We start from the raw sequence: 19,644 nt of genomic DNA, 5'->3' as shown, positions 1-19,644 counted from the left end.
GCTCCAGGATTTATTCAGACATTTTCTTGTATTTTAGCTACAACATTGTGTTTTTTAAAAAGTCTTCTCATACACTCCAAATCTGATACAGACAAAAATTTCATCTTAGCTTTTACTTGAAATTTTGGAGGAAAGATATATGATGACTTTACTGGAAAATGAGGAAGAAAATGTATTTTCATATGATTTATGAACAGAATATGGTCCTTAAAATCTGATTTCTGAGACCTGTGGTTACAGCCCTGGGTGCAACATGTTTATCACCTGGGGAGACATTAGCAAAAAATACTGATGCTGATTCCAGCTCTACCCCTGCTAAATCAGAATAGACTCGGGCAAGGCAGTGAAGCCTCAACGTGGGTATTGTCTGTTCTGCTCTGCTTTGTCACAACAAAATATTCAAGTCCAGGTCCTTTATAAAGAAAAGAAGTTTATTAAGCTCACAATTTAAGATTGGACAGCCACATCCGGCGAAGGCCTCATGCTGTGTCCTCACATGACACTTAGTAGAAGATGTAAGAAGTGGCCAATGGCGCACTCAGAAGGGAGAGGTCAAGTGGCCGAAGAAGGAGGTGAGAGAACCAGCCCACTTTTGAAGCCCCTCCTCTCCCCACTTCTGCGATACCTGGGCACCCCCAATGACCTAATCAACTTAACTCTTAACAGTGCCACCCTCTCTGAACACTGCTACATCGAGGACCAAGGTTTTGTATGTGAACACTTGGCAGCAAACCATAACTGATATTTCTTAAAATTCCCTAGGAGATGCCACTGTGTAACCAGGTTGCAAACCACTTGCCTTACTCAAAAAGAAATCTTTCATCTCGTGTTTCCTGAGCAACTTCTAAGCATCTGGTTAAAACTGGAAGCATTTTCTCTCCCTTCCTCAGATCGGGGCAATTTAACTGTGTTAAGTGATGTAAGCAAGACAGCTGGGGCAGAGAAGAGTCTGATTCATGCAAAGATTTGAACATATCCACAGAAAGTGTTTAAAGAAAGTAAACACTTCTCACTGAAGACACATCACAGATCCTGTTTACAACATTGTCCTTGTCTCTTTTTTCTTTCAGAATCAATTTCCTAAGAGAGGATGAAGCCGAACACTTGGCTTCCCCCTGTTTCTTGCCCCATTCTCCATTGAGTGAGTCCTATGGATGATTTGGGACTTCCAAGCAGAGCACATCTTTGGTCATGAAGAGCCCTCCTAGTCTGAGTAATGGACTAGGTCTTGCCCTTTCTTCCCAGCCTTTGCGGCTGACGGAGTTCTAGAAGCAGCAGAGTGCCACAGCGGGTGGCACTTAGCGGGCATCGGGGACAGACAATGCAGGTTCCAGCTCTGCCTCCTTTGGCTCCTCTGTATTTATAGATATAGATAAATGACTCAACTTCTCTGACACTTGCTTTTGCTCTGTGTGAAATAAGAAGGATAATTATTTAGGGCTATTGTAAGGATTAAATGGAATAAGGTATGCAGAATGTAAAGCTCAAGCAAAAGAATGTATTCAGAATGCTCATCATAGTGCTTGAGTCATGGTAACTAGTCAAGAAATAATAGTCATTACTATTTTAACTATCTTTATCCACCTCTGCTTAACTGACTGGCAAAATTAAACTCCTCTCTTAATTCTCTCTAAAAAAATTACTGACTGGCATTCTGGACTTAAGGATACTGGCTCACTTCTGCCAGTTGAGTTATAGGCTTATCAAGAGTATTGTTGTTCCCAAATCTATTTATGCCAGTTATTCTTATTACTGGAATTTAATTAAATATTAAGTAAACAGCTGAAATATGAATGTGAAGACTGTTTCTATAAAAACTAGGTTGAGTAATAAGTAGATTAAAAAAAAGTAAGTCAACATAGATATGATACAACAACTGACAGCAACAGACTTAGAAAAATGTTAAAAACCAAGAATTGTGAGCACAGATGATTTAAGTTCTTTTTTTATTATTATTATTATTTTTGACAGGCAGAGTGGATAGTGAGAGAGAGAGAGACAGAGAGAAAGGTCTTCCTTTTTGCCGTCGGTTCACCCTCCAATGGCCGCTGCGGCTGGCGCTTCTCGCTGATCCGAAGCCAGGAGCCAGGTGCTTCTCCTGGTCTCCCATGCAGGTGCAGGACCCAAGCACTTGGGCCATCCTCCACTGCCTTCCGGGGCCATAGCAGAGAGCTGACCTGGAAGAGGGGCAACCGGGATAGAATCCGGCGCCCCAACTGGGACTAGAACCCAGTGTGCCGGCACCACAAGGCGGAGGATTAGCCTGTTAAGCCACGGCACCGGCCAGCACAGATGATTTAAATACGACTAAGTTTTGGCTCAACTTTTAAGAACTATTGGATTTCATACAATGATAACAAGGTGGGGACAGGTGTGTGGCACAGCAGTAAAGTCATGACTTGGGGTGCCCCCCTCCCCTGTTGATGTGCTTGCTTCGATTACTGGTTACTCTGCTTCTGATCCAGCTTCCTGCTAAGGCTCATCCTGGGAGGCAGCAGATGATGGGATGGCTCAAGTCCTTGGGTCCCTGTCCCTATGTAGGAGACCTGGAGGAAGTTCAGGGCTTCTGGCTTTGGCCTGGCACAGCTCTTGCTGTTGCTGGCATTTGGGGAGTAAAGCAGAGAATGGAAGATCATTCTCTCTGCCTTTCAGATAAAATGAAAATAAATAGAAAAAAGTTAAAAAGTTATAACAAGGATTCTAATCAATGTATCTAACAAAGAAAATAACTAGGTCTTAAGAGATTTGTGACTGGGGCCAGCGCTGTGGCTCACTTGGTTAATTCTCCGCCTGCGGCACTGGCATCCCATGTGAGCACCAGGTTCTTGTTCTGGTTGCCCCTCTTCCAGTCCAGCTCTCTGCTGTGGCCCCGGAAGGCAGTGGAAGATGGCCCAAATGCTTGGGCTCTGCACCCGCATGGGAGACCAGGAAGAAGCACCTGGCTCCTGGCTTCGGACAGGCATAGCCCCGGCCGTGGTGGCCATTTGGAGGGTGAACCAGCAGAGTGAAGACCTTTCTCTCTCTCTCTCTCTCTCTCACTGTCTAACTCTATCTATCAAAATAAATTAAAAAAAAAAAGATTTGTGACTGATATACATTTGTTAACCTTAAAAATGTTTGGTATATATTATTGTTTTAAAATTATGGGATACTTTTTATTAGCTCACCATCTAATCACATTGGATAAAGGGGCCTATAGTAAATTATTATTTTCTGAAGATTTCACATTCACAGGTGCAAGAGGAGAAAGGTACCTTTGCTTCCTTAGGACAACCTCTTCCCAGTCATAATTAGCAGGAAAGAGGTAAAGATGTTCCTGTTTTTGCATTTTTACTACTATAAATTTAAAATATGGGATTAGTATAGTGAAGGGCCAGTGTTGTGCACAACAGGTTAAGCCACTACTTTCAACACTAGCTTCCCATAGTGGTGTGCTGGTTCTAGTCCTGGCTGTTCTGCTTCATGTCCAGCTTCTTGCTAATATGCCTGGGAACGACTTAGGTCCCTGCTACCCATGTGGAGTTCCAGGCTCCTGGCTGACTTCAGCCTGGTCTCATATGGAGTAAACCCAGATTGGAATGAAAGATATCTTTCTATACCTCTATTTTCTACCCCTCCCCCCATCACTCTGTCTTTCAGATAAATAAATCTTTTTTTTTTTTTTTAATAGTGTAGTGAATCTTTCTTCTTTGGGTATAATGACCCAGTCAGGCTTCCATAGCCATCAGCTCAGAGCCAATCTTGATTGATTTATAATCTACCAAATGTTTTGCTGCCTGCACTATTTTGAAGCAAATTTTATAACATGAGAGCTGCTTTTTATAGCTAAACTATTTTATTGTATTGTTCTAACTAAAAATATTATCATTATTTTAAAAGATTTATTTATTTGAAAGACAAGGTCGTGGAGAGATCAATCTTCCATCCTCTGGTTCACTCCCCAAATGACTACAACAGCCAGGGCTAGGCCACGCCAAAGCCAGGAGCCAGGACCTCCATTCTGGTCTGCCTTCTGGGTAGCAGGAGCCAAAGTACTTAGGTCATCTTCCACTGCCTTCCCAGGTGCATTAACAGGAAGCTGGATTGGAAATGGAGAAGCCAGCATTCTGGTGTGGGAGGTTGGTGTGTCATAACACTGGTCCCTAAAACATTATTGAAATATAACATACATGTGGAAAGGTACATAATATTGTAAGTATATACTTCAATATGATACAATATATCAATGTAACCAGTGTCTAGATAGAGAAGTATTAGGACAAATAGCAGTAAAAATTGGTTTTGACTGTTCTTCATAAGATGGAATTACACATTAGTTCTGTATCTGGTAGCTTTTGTTTAACATTAGTTTGTTGAGATTCCTCCATAGCATTCATTCTCATTGCTATCTAATATTGTCTTATGTGAATACACCATAATTTGTCTATTATAAATCATGATATAATTGGATTATTTCCTTTTTTTAGTACTTTGGATATTGCTGTATTAGACATATCATGAGCATAAGAATGCACTTCTGTTGATTATAAACCCAGGAGTGGATTTGCTGGGCCACACTGAGCTTTTGCAGATACTATCAGGCATTTTTTCCAAGTTGGTTATCCTATTTTCAGTTTTGGAATATTTGCTTTTTGGTGTTAACCTGGGAGATTCAGATAGCTCACCCACATAACCCTGAGGATCAGAAGGACCCTTGTGGGGGAAGTGTTTAATCTTTGCATAGTATGTTCTAAGAAGTATCTTGATATCATTATATCCCATTTGATTTCCCTTCTCTTTGGGACTTCTCTGGAGAAAACTTAGAATTCCCTAATTGTGATTTTAGACCAGACCCAAACTTCATGGGAGATGACCAGTGTCCTGTATGGAGGGCCTAAAATGACATGCAAACTGCAGAATCCTGTGTGGAGGGCCTAAGACAACATGCAAACTGCAGAATTTAAGAAGTGTTGGAGAGTTAGGTTAACTTTGTAAAACTACACTTAGGATGTGACTTTGTAGATTTTCTGCTTAGGAGTGTGTCCTGGGAAGCAAGTCATACTCAGGCAAAGCTATATGAATGTGAGCAGACACTCGGTTTGTTTTTTTTTTTTTAATCTCTTTTTTTAAAATTTTTTTTATTTTTGACAGGCAGAGTGGACAGTGAGAGAGAGAGAGACAGAGAGAAATGTCTTCCTTTGCCGTTGGTTCACCCTCCAATGGCCGCCACGGCCCGCGCGCTGATCCGATGGCAGGAGCCAGGTACTTATCCTGGTCTCCCATGGGGTGCAGGGCCCAAGCATTTGGGCCATCCTCCACTGCACTCCCGGGCCATAGCAGAGAACTGGCCTGGAAGAGGGGCAACCGGGACAGAATCTCGCGCCTCGACCGGGACTAGAACCCGGTGTGCCGGCGCTGCTAGGCAGAGGATTAGCCTGTTGAGCCACGGCGCCGGCTACCAGACACTCAGTTTATATGTACAATTACTATACTCCTTTGTCTGTGAGAGGGGAAATGACCATGGTGTGATGGTGAAGATAAATAGTAGAGCTTGGGGAGTGGTAGAACTAACACGAGTCAAATCTTTTGGTTTGGACAACTGGGTTAATGGTGGTACTATCAACCCTGACAAGGAAGATATGAGAAGCAACAATCATTCTGTGTAGTTAATGGGAATTTTGACTCTAAAGCATCTTTTATGCAGGTGGGGACATACTCTTCTTCAACCAGTGGAAGAAATAATGTCTGGCTTCTTGAATGGTTCATGGTGTCACTGATAGATTACAGTAGACCAACAATAGCCAGGTGGCAGTTAAGTATTTAAGCTCTAGTCTTCAAGACGGTATTGAACAGATACTCAACTCATCCAGTCACCATGAGGGTAATAAGGTGGTGAACTGCCACTAGGGAAATGGTTTACTCATCTGTTTCTCCAGTAAAATATAGGTTCTTTGAGGATAATACTAAGTCCTTCACTGCTGAATACTCAATGATAAGACCATGCTAGACTGGGAGGAGGTGTTGAGATAAATTGAAATGAAGTGCGCTGTAGGGATTGGCCATAGAGTCTTGGTTTTCCAAAAAGATAAGACAAGTGAGAGGGATGGCTTGTGCCACTATGGGTTAAGCAGAGGCTGTGACATTAGCATTTCCATGTCAGAGTACCAGTTCAAATCCTGGCTGCTCCACTTTCTGGCATTCAGCTTTCTTCTTCTTCTTCTTCTTCTTCTTCTTCTTCTTCTTCTTCTTCTTCTTCTTCTTCTTCTTTTTAAGATTTATTTATTTATTTTGAGTTACACAGAGAGAGGAGAGGTGGATAGAGAGAAAGATGAGGGGGGAGGTCTTTCATTCACTGGGTCACTCCCCAGTTGGCCTCAATGGCCAGAGCTGTGCCAATCTGAAGCCAGGAGCTTCTTCCAGGTTTCCCACATGGGTGCAGGGGTCCAAGGACTTGGGCCATCTTCTACTGCTTTCCCAGGCCATAGTAGAGAGCTGGATCAGAAGTGAAGCAGCCAGGTCTTGAACCGGCACCCATATGGGATGCCTGCACTGAAGGCAGCAGCTTTACCCACTGTGCCACAGCACTGGCCCCCAGCTTCCTCCTAATGTGTGTGGGAAGACAGCAGAGGATGGCTGAAGTACTTGGGCCCCTGCCACCCACGTGGGCCACCAAGATGGAGTCCCTGGATCCTGATTTTAGCCTGGCTCTGATTTGGCTGTTGTGGGTATTTGGGGAATGATCCAGTGGATGGAAAATATTTCTCTGTCACTCTGTCTTTCAAATAAATAAATCATCTTTTTAAAAAAATGACAAATAATAAATGTTTCCTATGCATGGACAGTTTAGCGTGCTATGGAAACTTCTGTATGCATAAGAGATTATTCAGAAATTTACTTTGGAACAAAAAACTGCTATTAAACTTATTACAATTATACATTCATAAACCTAATTTTTATGCTTTTAAATTTAGCGTTCAAATCTAATTATCATAGTTTTACCTCTGGCAAAATTTAGCCATCACTTTTTAAAAAAATTTTTTAAGACTTATTTATTTATTTGAAAGTCAGAGTTACACAAAGAGAGGAGAGAGAGAGAGAGAGAGAGAGATAGGTCTTCCATCCGATGGTTCACTCCCCAATTAGCCTCAATGGCCGGAGCTGTGCCGATCCGAAGCCAGGGGCCAGAAGCTTCTTCCAGGTCTCTCACGCAGGTGCAGGGCCCAAGCATTTGGGCCATCCTCCATTGCCTTCCGGGGCCACAGCAGAGAACTGGATTGGAAGTGGAGCAGCTGGGTCTCGAACGGGCGCTCATATGGGATGTTGGCACTGCAGGCGGTGGCTTTACAAGCTACGTCACAGCACTGGCCCCTAGCTATCATTTTTAAGGAGATATGGTAATACCCCATTTACATCATTTTCCATTTACAAATCTAGTTAGTTAAAGCTAAACTATCTTTCTAAAATAGCACATCACTCTAGCAGTCTAGATTTTATAAATTTAATTTATTTCATTTTTAAAAAATATTTTATGAAGTACAGAAATTTTTAAATACTTAACTGCCATGTGTATAAAATAAAAAATCTGAGATATGATAATGCTTCCCATAAACTCAGGGAAACTTAAACCAAAAGTCTAAATGAATTAATCAATTATACATTTTAAATTTGAATTGCAGGACTCTCAAAGAGCACAGTGAATACTAAATATTACTGTGAAAATATTAAAACATGGGTTTCGATTCTCTGAACCTTTCTTGAATTTCCTGGGAGAGAGCTGTGGGAAGAAGCAGCTTCAACCAGGGAGGCAAACCAAGGGCACTGGAGGCAGCAGCAGTGGTCAGGGCAGCTGAGCAGGACTAGGGTCTTTTCAAACAAAAGCACAGGGCAGAAAATAAATCAGAGCCCCAGAATCTCATCACATAGGCTACAAATAGCAGCTGCAGCTGTAGACCCAGGGCTGGCCTTTACATGTCCACAGGGCAAAAGGACTCCTAGTGATAAACTGATCTTTTCCGTCACACCCACACAGACTCAGCGATCACACATGGAGAAAACTGAATTTTAAGGAACCACTTTTGGTAGAGTATAGCAAACTGCCTGATGATCCAGACTGGGTGGGAAAGGGATCATGGTGAGTTTTGTGTACCGATTAGATGTTCCTGAATGTACCATGGATGATTCTGGACTGTTAAGCTACCAATAATAACCTCTTCCATCTGCAGAACTCTTAACCACGTTCGGACATTGTGCCGAGGACCTTATGTATGGTAGCTCATTTAATCCTCTCACATCTCTGTGGGACAGATAAAATTATTGCTCCAATCTAGACCTTGGAAAGGGGCCAGAAAAGACGAGGAAACTAAGGCTCAGAGAGGTTAATTAAAATTCCCGAAACCACAGGATTCTAAGTGTAGAGCCAAGGTATTAACTCAAGTCTGTCTGTCTCCAGTGCTTCATCTCTTAAGGACTTAGCTGTGCTATCTTGAAATTATGGTTGTATCTTGCCCACAGATTGTTTCATGGGCTTGCAATTACCTCCTTATGTGGAGGAGCAGGATGCTGCACTCATTACTTTTTCATCTCCAAGCTGTCAATACCTAAGAAAAGGTGGATAGATACCTACTGATAGATTCTAGGTGGTGTAAGAACAAGGCAGGAGTGGGAGGAATTGGTCAGGACTCAATGACATAACCCAAAGTCGCTTGAAAGAAGACTTGCATATTTTTTTCTCCAACAAATTCCTACAAACTATGAACTATGAAAATGACTAAGACAAGATCTTGCCTCAAGAATAGTTTAGATGAAGCATTGCAAACTCCAGTGCACACCTGACTTAAGCAGTTAACACAAATGAAGGAAGAAGCCCAGGGAGCAACTGGGTGGTCTCTAATGCATCACAGTGTATTGTTTCTATTTGAACCCACTGTTATCAAGACAAGCTAGACATTAATATTTTATATGATTTTCATGTTTTTGTATAGGAAACAAGTGTGCAGACCAAACAAAACTTATTTGCAACAGAGTTAGCTTATGGGCTAACCAGATCTCTGGTTGAAACGATAAGGAATATATGTGAATACAGACAGTAAGGTAAACAAGACGTAATTACCACACAAGGAGTACGCATGCCGTGTTCTGAGAAGTCAGAGCTGAGGTCTAGCTGGAACATCAGGGAAGCTTTGTGGGAGGAAGTCACCTGTGTTTTTATTTTTCTAAAATGGATTGACTTTGAGCCATTGCAGTAGGAAGGGCTGCCCTTCTGCTGCAGGGAGTGGTACTCCCAAAGACCTGAAGGTGAGAAATCATGGGTCAAGGCCATGGACCTCTGAATTCCACTATTCTTTGTGTGTTTTTTGTTGTTTCGTTTCTCATCGAAAACACATATATTTTTATATGACCTACATTCATCAGAATTAGGAAAGTCTGTGTGTTTTTCCAACAAGTCCTATAAGCAGAGAAGACATACAGGCTGAAATGTGTCAGGAGCTGTACATTACAGGAGATTTTAAGGCAAAGGAATGGGCTACCGCGTGGTGTATGGTGGGACATGAAGCTTAAAAGAACATCTGAGTCCTGGAAGGCAGCCAGCAACGGCACCAGGACTAATTTGGGAGATGAAGGGTATGTCTTGTGAGGAGCGGCTTAGAGGGCTTAACATGCTTCGGCTTTAAAATAAGGGGGGTGAGCAGAGTTCTATTGATAGCCCGCAAGTCTTCCAGGATGAACTTGGACGGGGTGTGAAATAAAACTCAAAGTCACACTAAAGAACTTCAAGAAGGAATTTTCTTTCTTTTTTTTCATTTCAAGAATGATGAGCCCAGACACATTTTGTGTAACAGTTTTTAAAAAGGGAGTGGATTTCCATAAAGTGTTTGGAAGAAGCTGTTCTTTAATCATCCATTCACTGAAGTGCTAAACTGAAATATCAAGTACGCATGATATCAGCTTATACTGTAGTAGATAGAACCATCACTGTCTTGGTAGCTACAACTGCAGATAGAACACGTTATACGCACACACACAAGTGGGGGCAGGTTGGGGGAGAGAATGATAATTCACTTAGGCATTAGCACAACTCTGCTAAATTTTTACAAACTCACCAAACCTTCATCATTTTTTCCACTTCCTCCCTGTTTCCACACAGAAGAATGCAGTTCACAGAAAGCCTAACTGGCAGATACAAAAATGTTAGTAGTAATTCTGTGGAGCCATTCTTCAAGTCTTAAAATACTTGATAACTTGCTTTCTTCGGGGTTTCAACTAATTTTATTTTGGATCCTAGACTTTTGCTTTTTGTGGCTTAGTTAAAATGCAAAAACTCCCCCCAAAAGAAGCATAGAAAAAAATCTGGAAGGAACTAGAACAATTCTAGCCATTGTTGTTGCTGTCAAATTACATATTTAGTATAGGGAATATTCAAGTCCAGAAGTAGAGGTTCAGGATCACGATCAGAGGGGGTCCTGGGAGTCGTTTACACATTCATAGCTGAGAATGTGAGAGGAGATTAGCTCACCAGGGGAGAAAATGTACTCAAGGAGCAGAGGCCAGGAGCTGAACCTTGGGCAAAGTCCCCCTCAAGGGCCAGGCAAAGGAAAAGAGGGAAGAGCAGGGGGAGAGGCAGCCACTCAGATCCATGAGCCCCTTGCACTTAGTTCCTGTTTTCTACCAAAAGGTCATGTACACAGAGGTCTGAAGCTGTTTTATTCACTGACCTCCTGCATTGGACTAGACTGTATCCCTCACAGACTCCAGGGTAGAAGCCCTGTTCCCGCTCTGCGTATATCTGGAGGTGAGGCCTTTGGGGCATTAGTCTTAGAAGAGGTCATGAGGGTTTGCTCTTCATAATGGTGTTAATGCCCTCATAAAAGACAGTAGAGATTTTGCTCTTTCTCTCCACCATGAGAGGACACCATTGGAAGGCAGTCATAGGCAAGCCAGGAAGAGGGCCCTCACCAGAACCTGACTATTCTGGTGCCCTAAATCTCAGACTTGCAGCCTCCAGAATTCTGAACATTTTTGTTGTAAAAGCCTCCATTCTATGGTATTTTGTTATGGCATCACTAACTAACAGTGCCTTTTAAATTTTTTTTGGAAAATTTTTGAACATTTCCAAATAGATATTCAAAATTTTCTATCATAAGTTGAAAAAAATAGCTAAAACTGTATTTTCAAGCATTTTGTAAAAGTTACCTTTAAAGAATCTTAAACATCTTTCATGTAATCAAAATGTCACAGTGATATTGAAGTAGGCAGGCATACAGGTTAAAATCCATTAGGTTTGTGAGCTGGAAGACCATGCCTTCACCACGCCGCTGTGTGACCTCACGCCCTACCTGATACCTTCACCACTCCCCTGTGTGACCTCATGCCCCTACCTGGCCACACCTGGGTGCCCACCAGCCAATCAAGTTAATTAACCACTCCCCTTTGGAAATGGGTTAAAAGCTTGGGACAGGGTGTGTCCCGGCCCCTTCTCTTCCGCCCTGGCCTCTTGCCAGGAGGGGGCTTGCTATATCCCTGTGCCTCCAAGGCATGTGGTCTTCGGGCCATGAGCCCTAGGCTTCCTGGCCTAAATGCTCCTCCACGTGGCTGGTCCCCAGTGCTCAGTATGAACCCAGATTTATCTCTCTCCCTTTATAAAGCTCTCACTCTCCTGTGCATCTTTCTCACTAAATAAAGGCTTAAAATGTACCATGCTGCCTCGTTTATGGATGCCGGTATTTAGAATTCTTCTCTAAATATTAGGCAAGAACCCTCTTGGGCTTATTAATATTGGGGATTTATTAATAAGCACATGGTGATATCGTATGGCACCCCAAATTCTGGTAGAATCTGTGGCACCCCAGCTACCTCTTCTGGGGAACCTTAAAGGGCCACATTTTCATATAGATTTCAAGGGGGTCATCTCCGATTTCAATATGATGCCCACTCTAATATATTAACAGCATACAAATATGTTCTTTAGCCACTGAAAATTTTTAAGTAATTTTTATTAATGTAAAGAGAACAGATTCCATGTAGTTCATAGATATAATTCTTTTTTTTTTTTTTTTTTTTTTTTTTTGACAGGCAGAGTGGATAGTGAGAGAGAGACAGAGAGAAAGGTCTTCCTTTTTGCCGCTGGTTCACCCTCCAATGGCCGCTGTGGCCGGCGCATCTTGCTGATCCGAAGCTTCACCTGGTCTCCCATGCGGGTGCAGGACCCAAGCACTTGGGCCATCCTCCACTGCCTTCCCAGGCCATAGCAGAGAGCTGGCCTGGAAGAGGGGCAACCAGGGCAGAATCCGGTGCCCCAACCGGGACTAGAACCCGGTGTGCCAGCGCCGCAAGGGGGAGGATTAGCCTGTTAAGCCACGGCGCCGGCCTATAGATACAATTCTAAGAATATAATGATACGTCCCTCTCTCTCCCTCCCTCCCTCCCACCATATTCCTTCCTTCTTTCCTTCCTCCCTTCCTTTCTTCCCTCCCTCCCTTGTTTCTTCCCTTCTTTTTTTAAAATTTCTGTGATGACTTCACCAGACATTTAACATTGTTCCTTTTTCTTCTTGAATAAATATTCCACTTCCTTCACAGGATGTCTTCCATCCAATACAATTTTTTGCCTTAAATATTAAGTATTTTAAAAATTTAGATATTGAGGCCGGCGCCGCGGCTCAATAGGCTAATCCTCCGCCTTGCAGCGCCGGCACACCAGGTTCTAGTCCCGGTCGGGGCCCCGGATTCTGCCCCGGTTGCCCCTCTTCCAGGCCAGCTCTCTGCTGTGGCCCGGGAGTACAGTGGAGGATGGCCCAAGTGCTTGGGCCCTGCACCCCATGGGAGACCAGGAGAAGCACCTGGCTCCTGCCATCGCATCAGCGCGGTGCGCCGGCCGCAGCGTGCCTACCGCAGCAGCCATTGGAGGGTGAACCAACGGCAAAAGGAAGACCTTTCTCTCTGTCTCTCTCTCTCACTGTCCACTCTGCCTGTCAAAAAAAAAAAATTTAGATATTGAAAATATTCACTTTGTATTTCTCTGCTGCAAAATATATATGTATGTATATATATATATGAATTTTAAAAACATTTTTTTCTGTGATCATCAGGCTTTTTTAAAAAAAAAGATTTATTGAGCTGAAAGGCAGAGTTACAGAGAGAGGAGAGACAGAGACAGAGAGAGAGAGATCTTCCATCTGCTGGTTCTCTTCAAATATCTACAAGTTCTTAAGGCTGGGCCAGCCTGAAGTCAGTAGTTTAATCCGGGTCTCCCATGTGGGTGCAGGGGCCCAAGCACTTGGGCCATTTCTGCTGCTTTCCCAGGCCATAGCAGAGAGCTGGATCAGAAGTGGAGCAGCAGGGACTCTGGTGTCCATCTGAGATGCCAGAGGTCACAGGAAGCAGCTTATCCAGCTACACCACAACACAGGCCCCAATTATAAGACTTCAGAAGTGTTAAGATATACTAAAATGTAAGTTGTTACAAGGATTTTCATATACAATGGGTTAAAGCAATATAAGGATAATACTAACAAATAATTATTTATTTTATTTTATTTATTTATTTATTTGACAGGTAGAGTTACAGACAGTGAGAGAGAGAGAGACAGAGAGAAAGGTCTTCCTTCCGTTAGTTCACTCCCCAGATGGCCGCTACAGTCGGAGCTATGCTGATCTGAAGCCAGGAGCCAGATGCTTCTTCCTGGTCTCCCATGCGGGTACAGGACCCGAGCACTTGGGCCATCCTTTACTGCCTTCCCGGGCCACAGCAGAGAGCTGGACTAGAATCCAGAGCCCTTATGGGATGCCAGCACCACAGTCAGAGGATTAACCTAGTGCGCCACAGTGCCGGCCCCGCAAATAATTATTAAGCATAAAGAATATTTTATTGGAAATACATCAACTAGGTAGAAATGATTTTTATAGAAATCAGTTTATTCAGGTTTGAGAATTAGTTATTACCAGAAAAGAATAGAGTTCAGCATCAACATCAGACTAAATACATTTCAATTAGGAAATCATATATTGGGGCCAGCACTGGCATTGTGGGTGAGTGCTGGCATTCCTTATGCGCGCCAGTTCAAGTCCACTTCCGATCCAGCTCTCTGCTATGGCCTGGGAAAGCAGTAGAAGATGGCTCAAGTCCTTGGGCCTCTGCACCCATGTGGAAGACCCAGAAGAGGCTCCTGGCTCCTGGCTCCTGGCTCCTGGCTCCTGGCTCCTGGCTTCGGATCAGGGCAGCTCTGGCCATTTCGGCCAATTGGGAAGTGAACCAGCGGATGGAAAACCTCTCTCTCTCTCTCTCTGCCTCTCCTTCTCTCTCTGTGTAACTCTTTCAAATAAATAAATAAATATTTTTTAAAAAGTCATACATTAATAAAATCATCAATTAATAAAGAAGATATAACACTTTTGAATGTATATATGCAAACGGCCCAAAATATATGAAGCAAACATTGGCAGAAGGAAAAGAGAAATAGTTCTACAATAATACTTGGGAACTTCAATGCCCTGCTTTTACTAATGCATAAAACACCTAGGTAGAGATCAGAAAGGAAGCAAAGGGACTAAACAACACTATAAATCAACTGGACCTAATAGACATATGCGGAATCTCCACTCAACAACAGTGGAGTACGCAAGCTTGCACACGCAACGCTCCAGTATAAACATGGGTTAAGTCAGAAAACAGGTCTCAATAAATATTTTCAGTCTAAATCACACATATATTCTCTGACCACAGCTGAATGAAGCTAGACATCAGTAACAGAAGGACTACTAGAAAATTAAGAGAAAGGTGAAATTAACTTTTTTTTTTAAAAAAATTTATTTGAAAGGCAGAAATACATAAATACATAAAGAGAAGGAGAGAGAGAAAGATCTTCCATCTGCTGGTTCACTACCTAAATGGCCACAATGGCCAGGACCAGGCTAAGCCAAAGCCAGGACCCAGGAGCTTCTTCCAGGTCTCCTACATGGGTACAGGAGCCCAAGTTCTTGGGCCATCTTCCACTGCTTTCGCAGGAGCATTAGCAGGGAGCTGGATTGGAAGTAGAACAACCAGGACTCAAACTGGCACTTATAAGGGTTGCCAGTGCTGCAGGGGGAGGCTTAACATTCTATGCCACAGCACTGGCCCCTAAAATTAAACTTTAACCAATAGGGTTAAAGAAGAACTGAAAAAGAAATCGGAAAATAAAAAGAAATAAATTGAAGCAAAAAATACAGCATACTAAAACTTACAGAATGCATTGCAAGCAGCGCTAAGAGGAAAATTATAGCTATAAACAGCTGCATTAAAAAAAGAAAGCTCTGAAAGTAATAGCCTAACTGTATGTATTAAGGAACAAGAAAAAGAATAGTAAAATAGATTCAAAACCAGTAGGGGGAAAAACCCAGAAATAATAAGATTAAGGCAGAGATAAATGAAACCAAGAATAGAAAAACAATAGAGAGAGACAATCAAACCAAGAGTTGGTTTAACAAAATTGACAGACCTTTAACTAGACTAACAAAGTGAAAAAGAGACAGATGCAAATGACTAAAAGTAGAAATAAAAATAGAGGTATTACTGCTGGTAGAGAAAGGATTATAAAGGAATAGTACAAACAACCACATGCCAACAAATTAGATACCCTTGATGAAATGTGCAAATTCTAGAAATATTCAAATTCCTCGCAGTCAAGAAGAAATGTGAAATCTGAATAAGCCAATTGCAAGTAAACAGTTTGACAGTTACTCAAAAAGTTAAACTTCCACTCCTAGGTATGTATATATCCAAAGAATTGAAGGCAGATACTCAGACAAATAGATGTTCATAGCAACACTAGGCATACAAAATGCTAAAAAGTGCTTAAGCCATCGTCTACTGCCTTCCAGCATGCGTGTTAGCAGGGAGGAGCCAGGACTCAAACCAGGCACTCCTATCTGGGATGCAGATATCCCTAGTGGCAACTTAATCTCCGAGTCAAATGCCTACCCTAAATTCTAGATTTTAGTCTTTCTTGAGTTAATTTTTATATATTGTATGAAGTTTATTTTTTTCTTTCAGCTTAACAGGAGTCATGCCAACCTCCCTTCTTGTTACTTTATGGGGATGTTGATTGCAGTGGTAATTGTGGTGATCAATTTTGAAAACAAACTGAATGACCATCAAAAGGATGTCATTAGGGGAAGGCATTTGATCTAAATTAAATCTTTAAAAGATACCTGCATCTCACATTGGAAGACCTGGGTTCTAGTCCTGACTCTGGCTCCTGACTCCACATTCCTGTTAGTGCAAACCCTAGAAGGCAATGATGATGGCTTCAGTAATTGGGTTTCTGCCACAACATGGGAGACCTGAATGGCATTTCCAGTGAAACCAATCCCAGGCTTATGCAAGCATTTGGGAAGTGAACCAGTACATGGGAGCTTCTCTCTCTCTCTCTCTCTCTCTCTCTCTGTGTGTGTGTGTATCTGTCTCTCTTTGCCTCTCAAATAAATGAAGATATTTTTTGAAGGGGGATGTAATCAAGAAAATGTGGCATACTCTGGCACGTCCATACCATGAACAATTACTTAGTAATTAAAAAGATTGAGTTAGGTCTATGTAGATATTAACATGAGGGAATGTCTATGACAGGTTAAATGAAAAATGCAAACTTGGAGACTATAAGTAGTATATGGTCTCACTCATAAATCTGATGAACTTCCTACATTGAATATGTAAGTTTGCATGTGTTTGTATAAACACAAGGAAAGTTAGACCCAATTCACACCTTAGAGTAGGTTGAGGCTGGGGAGAGGGTGTGATTGCTGGATTGTTGTTTGTGCTTCTTCTCCCTCTTTTGTTGATGCAAGGAACATTATTGGTTTCTGGTTTGTTTTTTGAAAGGTGTGGCAGAGACTGACACTCACCTAGTCAACATCCATTCTCCTTTGTCTTCTTAGGGACAAAATCCCAAATTTTACCTGAGCCTGGTATCACTGGAAATGAAAGATTACATTTTCTTTTACAGCCAGACAACCATAAAATCAAGTTCTGACCCATGGAATGTAGTAAACATGTTGTGCGGGGCTTAAAGAAGGCTCCTTGAAATAGAGAAAGTGAGACTTTTTAAATCTTTCTTGCTATCTGGAATGTGGTTGTAGTAGCTAGAGCACTAGCAGCTATTTTGGATCATGAGGTCACCTGGAAGATGGAGATTGGATTCCTGACAACAATGTAGAACAAAGATAATGAACCAAAACTATTTGCTTTTGAATTTGCTTTCTGTCAGAGATACTTCTATTGTGATTCACCTGTTTAATTTTATGGTTTTATATGGTATTGAGCCAAAACTTATCCACAATAATACAGAGAGAAAAAAAAAATCTTATAAAGTATTTAACAAAAGGGGAAGAAAGAAGAGGTCTATTAACCATTTCCCCTTCCCAAGAGTACAGACAACGAGTCTTCAAATTTCTAGATGGATGTTTAAGATCCTAAATATGCAGTCTTCAAAAAGTTTGAGGAAAATATGTATTCTGAAAAATCTGTGCATGGATTTCAAAGTCCTCTTAAATTCCATTTTCTCTCAACTTTTTGAAGTAGTCTCCTAGGGGTTATTTGTTCCTAAAACAATACAGTCCTGGGAAAATCACACATCCACTTAATACTCTAATTTAAAAAGTTATTGTATTAACCATAAGAAACACTGTATAACCAATTCTCCTACAATTTGTCCATACTTCCAATCCTTCCAACAACGTTTTGTCTTTTTGTAGTTGTCTTTTACTACCAAAAAGTTCCCCAGATCACAGCACGCTTTCCCTGTGGGTTGCAGTTTTCCTGGCACACATTTGCTCCAGTAAAGTGATCAGCACATTAAAAGCCCGCAGGAGATTCTGCACAGCACCTCTTCAGTGGCATGTGTGAAATCTGCCTCTCACTATAGACATTCCTCTGCAACATGACACTGCCCCTGCGTCCCTTTCATATGGGGTGTCCGCTGTGCTGAGAATGCCGAAGCCAGGATTCTTTTTTAGGGACTTCCCACATGGAATCACAATGTGAGGGGTCATGGTTAAAGCCCCTTATTTTACACCAGAGGAAACAGGCCCAGAAAGGGCATGCGACTTCCTGAGAATAACTCAGCTGCTTGGTGAGAGGCGCAGAAACAGAACCAAAGAGTCACAGTCCACGTCTCTTTCATTGGTTTCATTTATTTTTTTTTTGTTAGAAATATTTTTAAAGATTTATTTATTTATTTGAAAGTTAGAATTACAGAGAGAGAGAGAGAGGGAGACACACACACACAGAGCGAGAGCGAGAGAGAGTGCGAGAGAGCAAGAGCAAGAGAGAATCTTCCATCTGCTGGTTTACCTCCCAGATGGCCAAAATAGCCAGGGCTGGGTCAGGTTGAATTCAGGAGCCAAGGGCTTCTTCTGGGTCTCCCACGTGGGTGGCATGGACCCAAGCACTTGGGTCATTTTCTGCTGCTTTTCCCAGACCATTACCAGGGAGCTGGATTGAAGTGAAGCAGCCAGAACTGGAACCAGAGCCCATGTTGGATGCTGGCATCACAAGTGGCAGCTTTCACCGCTACACCACAATGCCAGCCCCTGTTCAAAATATTCAGGCAGAGAGCAGGCCAGGAGCCTTGTGGAGCAGGCATGCAGGTAGGAAAGCAGAGGCAAGGAAGAGGCCATAAGGCTTCATGCCCCAAAGGCACGAGGCTCCAAGGGGTTTCTTTATTAATTGACGCTCTCATAATGGGCTCAGGAAAGTCACTTTCTTTCTTTCAAGCCACTAACTTATACTTCAGAATATGCCGTTTCCTGACTGGCAGGGAACTGTCAGGCAACGAAGAGCAAAAGAATATTTCCAAAAAGCCAGCAATGTGCCAGTAGGTACTGTGTGGCCGGAAGCTTTCTTTACAGGAGATGTTCGCTCACTGTCTTGACTGGCCTGCCTCGCCCTCACCCCACATAGCTAAAGCATGATGCTATTGAGTTCCAAGTTGAGTTTCCATCCTTATATGAAAAGTTAGCTTGGCACAGAGCTTGGTAGAGCTAAGTCTGACCAGCTGCACTCCGGGCCACAAGGGAAATTAAAAACGAGACAGTGTGTCTAGTTCAGTATAAATCACTCTGTCTCTTGAAAAATTACCTCAAAAGCACATACAAGAGAGGCATGTGGGTAGACATCTTTTCCCACAGACTAATTTCAGTTCTATTTCCTGGGGTGCCATGCATGTGAACAAAGCAAGTGAGGAGTCGCTTTTACTTTGGTCCCTTGGTGGTTTGAATTCTTCCCTCCATTCCATGAGTTTCTGGGGAGAAAGTGGCCAAACCAATATCTTCAGTCCTTTGGCCATCTTGAATCACAACGGGTCAATTTCATTTTCTTTGTCTGTGCCTGATGTGTTGTTAAGTGTGCAACCCAGTGGTTTTTACTATATTCATAAAGTTGTGCGACCATGCCCCATGTCTAATTCCAGAACGTTTTTATCACCGCTAAAAGAAACTCCATATGCACTTCAGTCCCTCTCATTCCAGCTCTCCCCGCCCCGGGCAGCTACTAATCTCCTTTCTAACTCTGTGGATTTGCCTGGCCGAGACATTTCATGTAAATGGAACTGAAGGCCATGTGTTCTTTGGTGTCTGGCTTCACATCACATAGTATGCTGAAGTTCCATCCGTGTTGTAGCATGTTCTGTGGCTTCAT

The 19,644-nt window shown here is 42.4% G+C and overlaps 1 protein-coding gene across 1 annotated transcript in view; it reads left to right on the top strand.

The window, feature by feature from the left end:
- The first annotated feature begins 529 nt into the window (after positions 1 to 529).
- The window catches only part of MYBPC1 (myosin binding protein C1), a 105,538-nt gene continuing 86,423 nt past the window's right edge, over positions 530 to 19,644 (top strand). The window contains exon 1 of the mRNA XM_062202444.1: positions 530 to 704. Coding sequence (XP_062058428.1) covers positions 530 to 704 — 175 coding nt within the window. The remainder of the gene's footprint in view (positions 705 to 19,644) is intronic.

Source organism: Lepus europaeus, chromosome 10 (genome assembly GCF_033115175.1).
Source record: "Lepus europaeus isolate LE1 chromosome 10, mLepTim1.pri, whole genome shotgun sequence".
NCBI lineage: Eukaryota > Metazoa > Chordata > Mammalia > Lagomorpha > Leporidae > Lepus > Lepus europaeus.
Note: the sequence above shows the minus strand (reverse complement) of the source record. Positions and strands in the feature narration are given on the sequence as shown.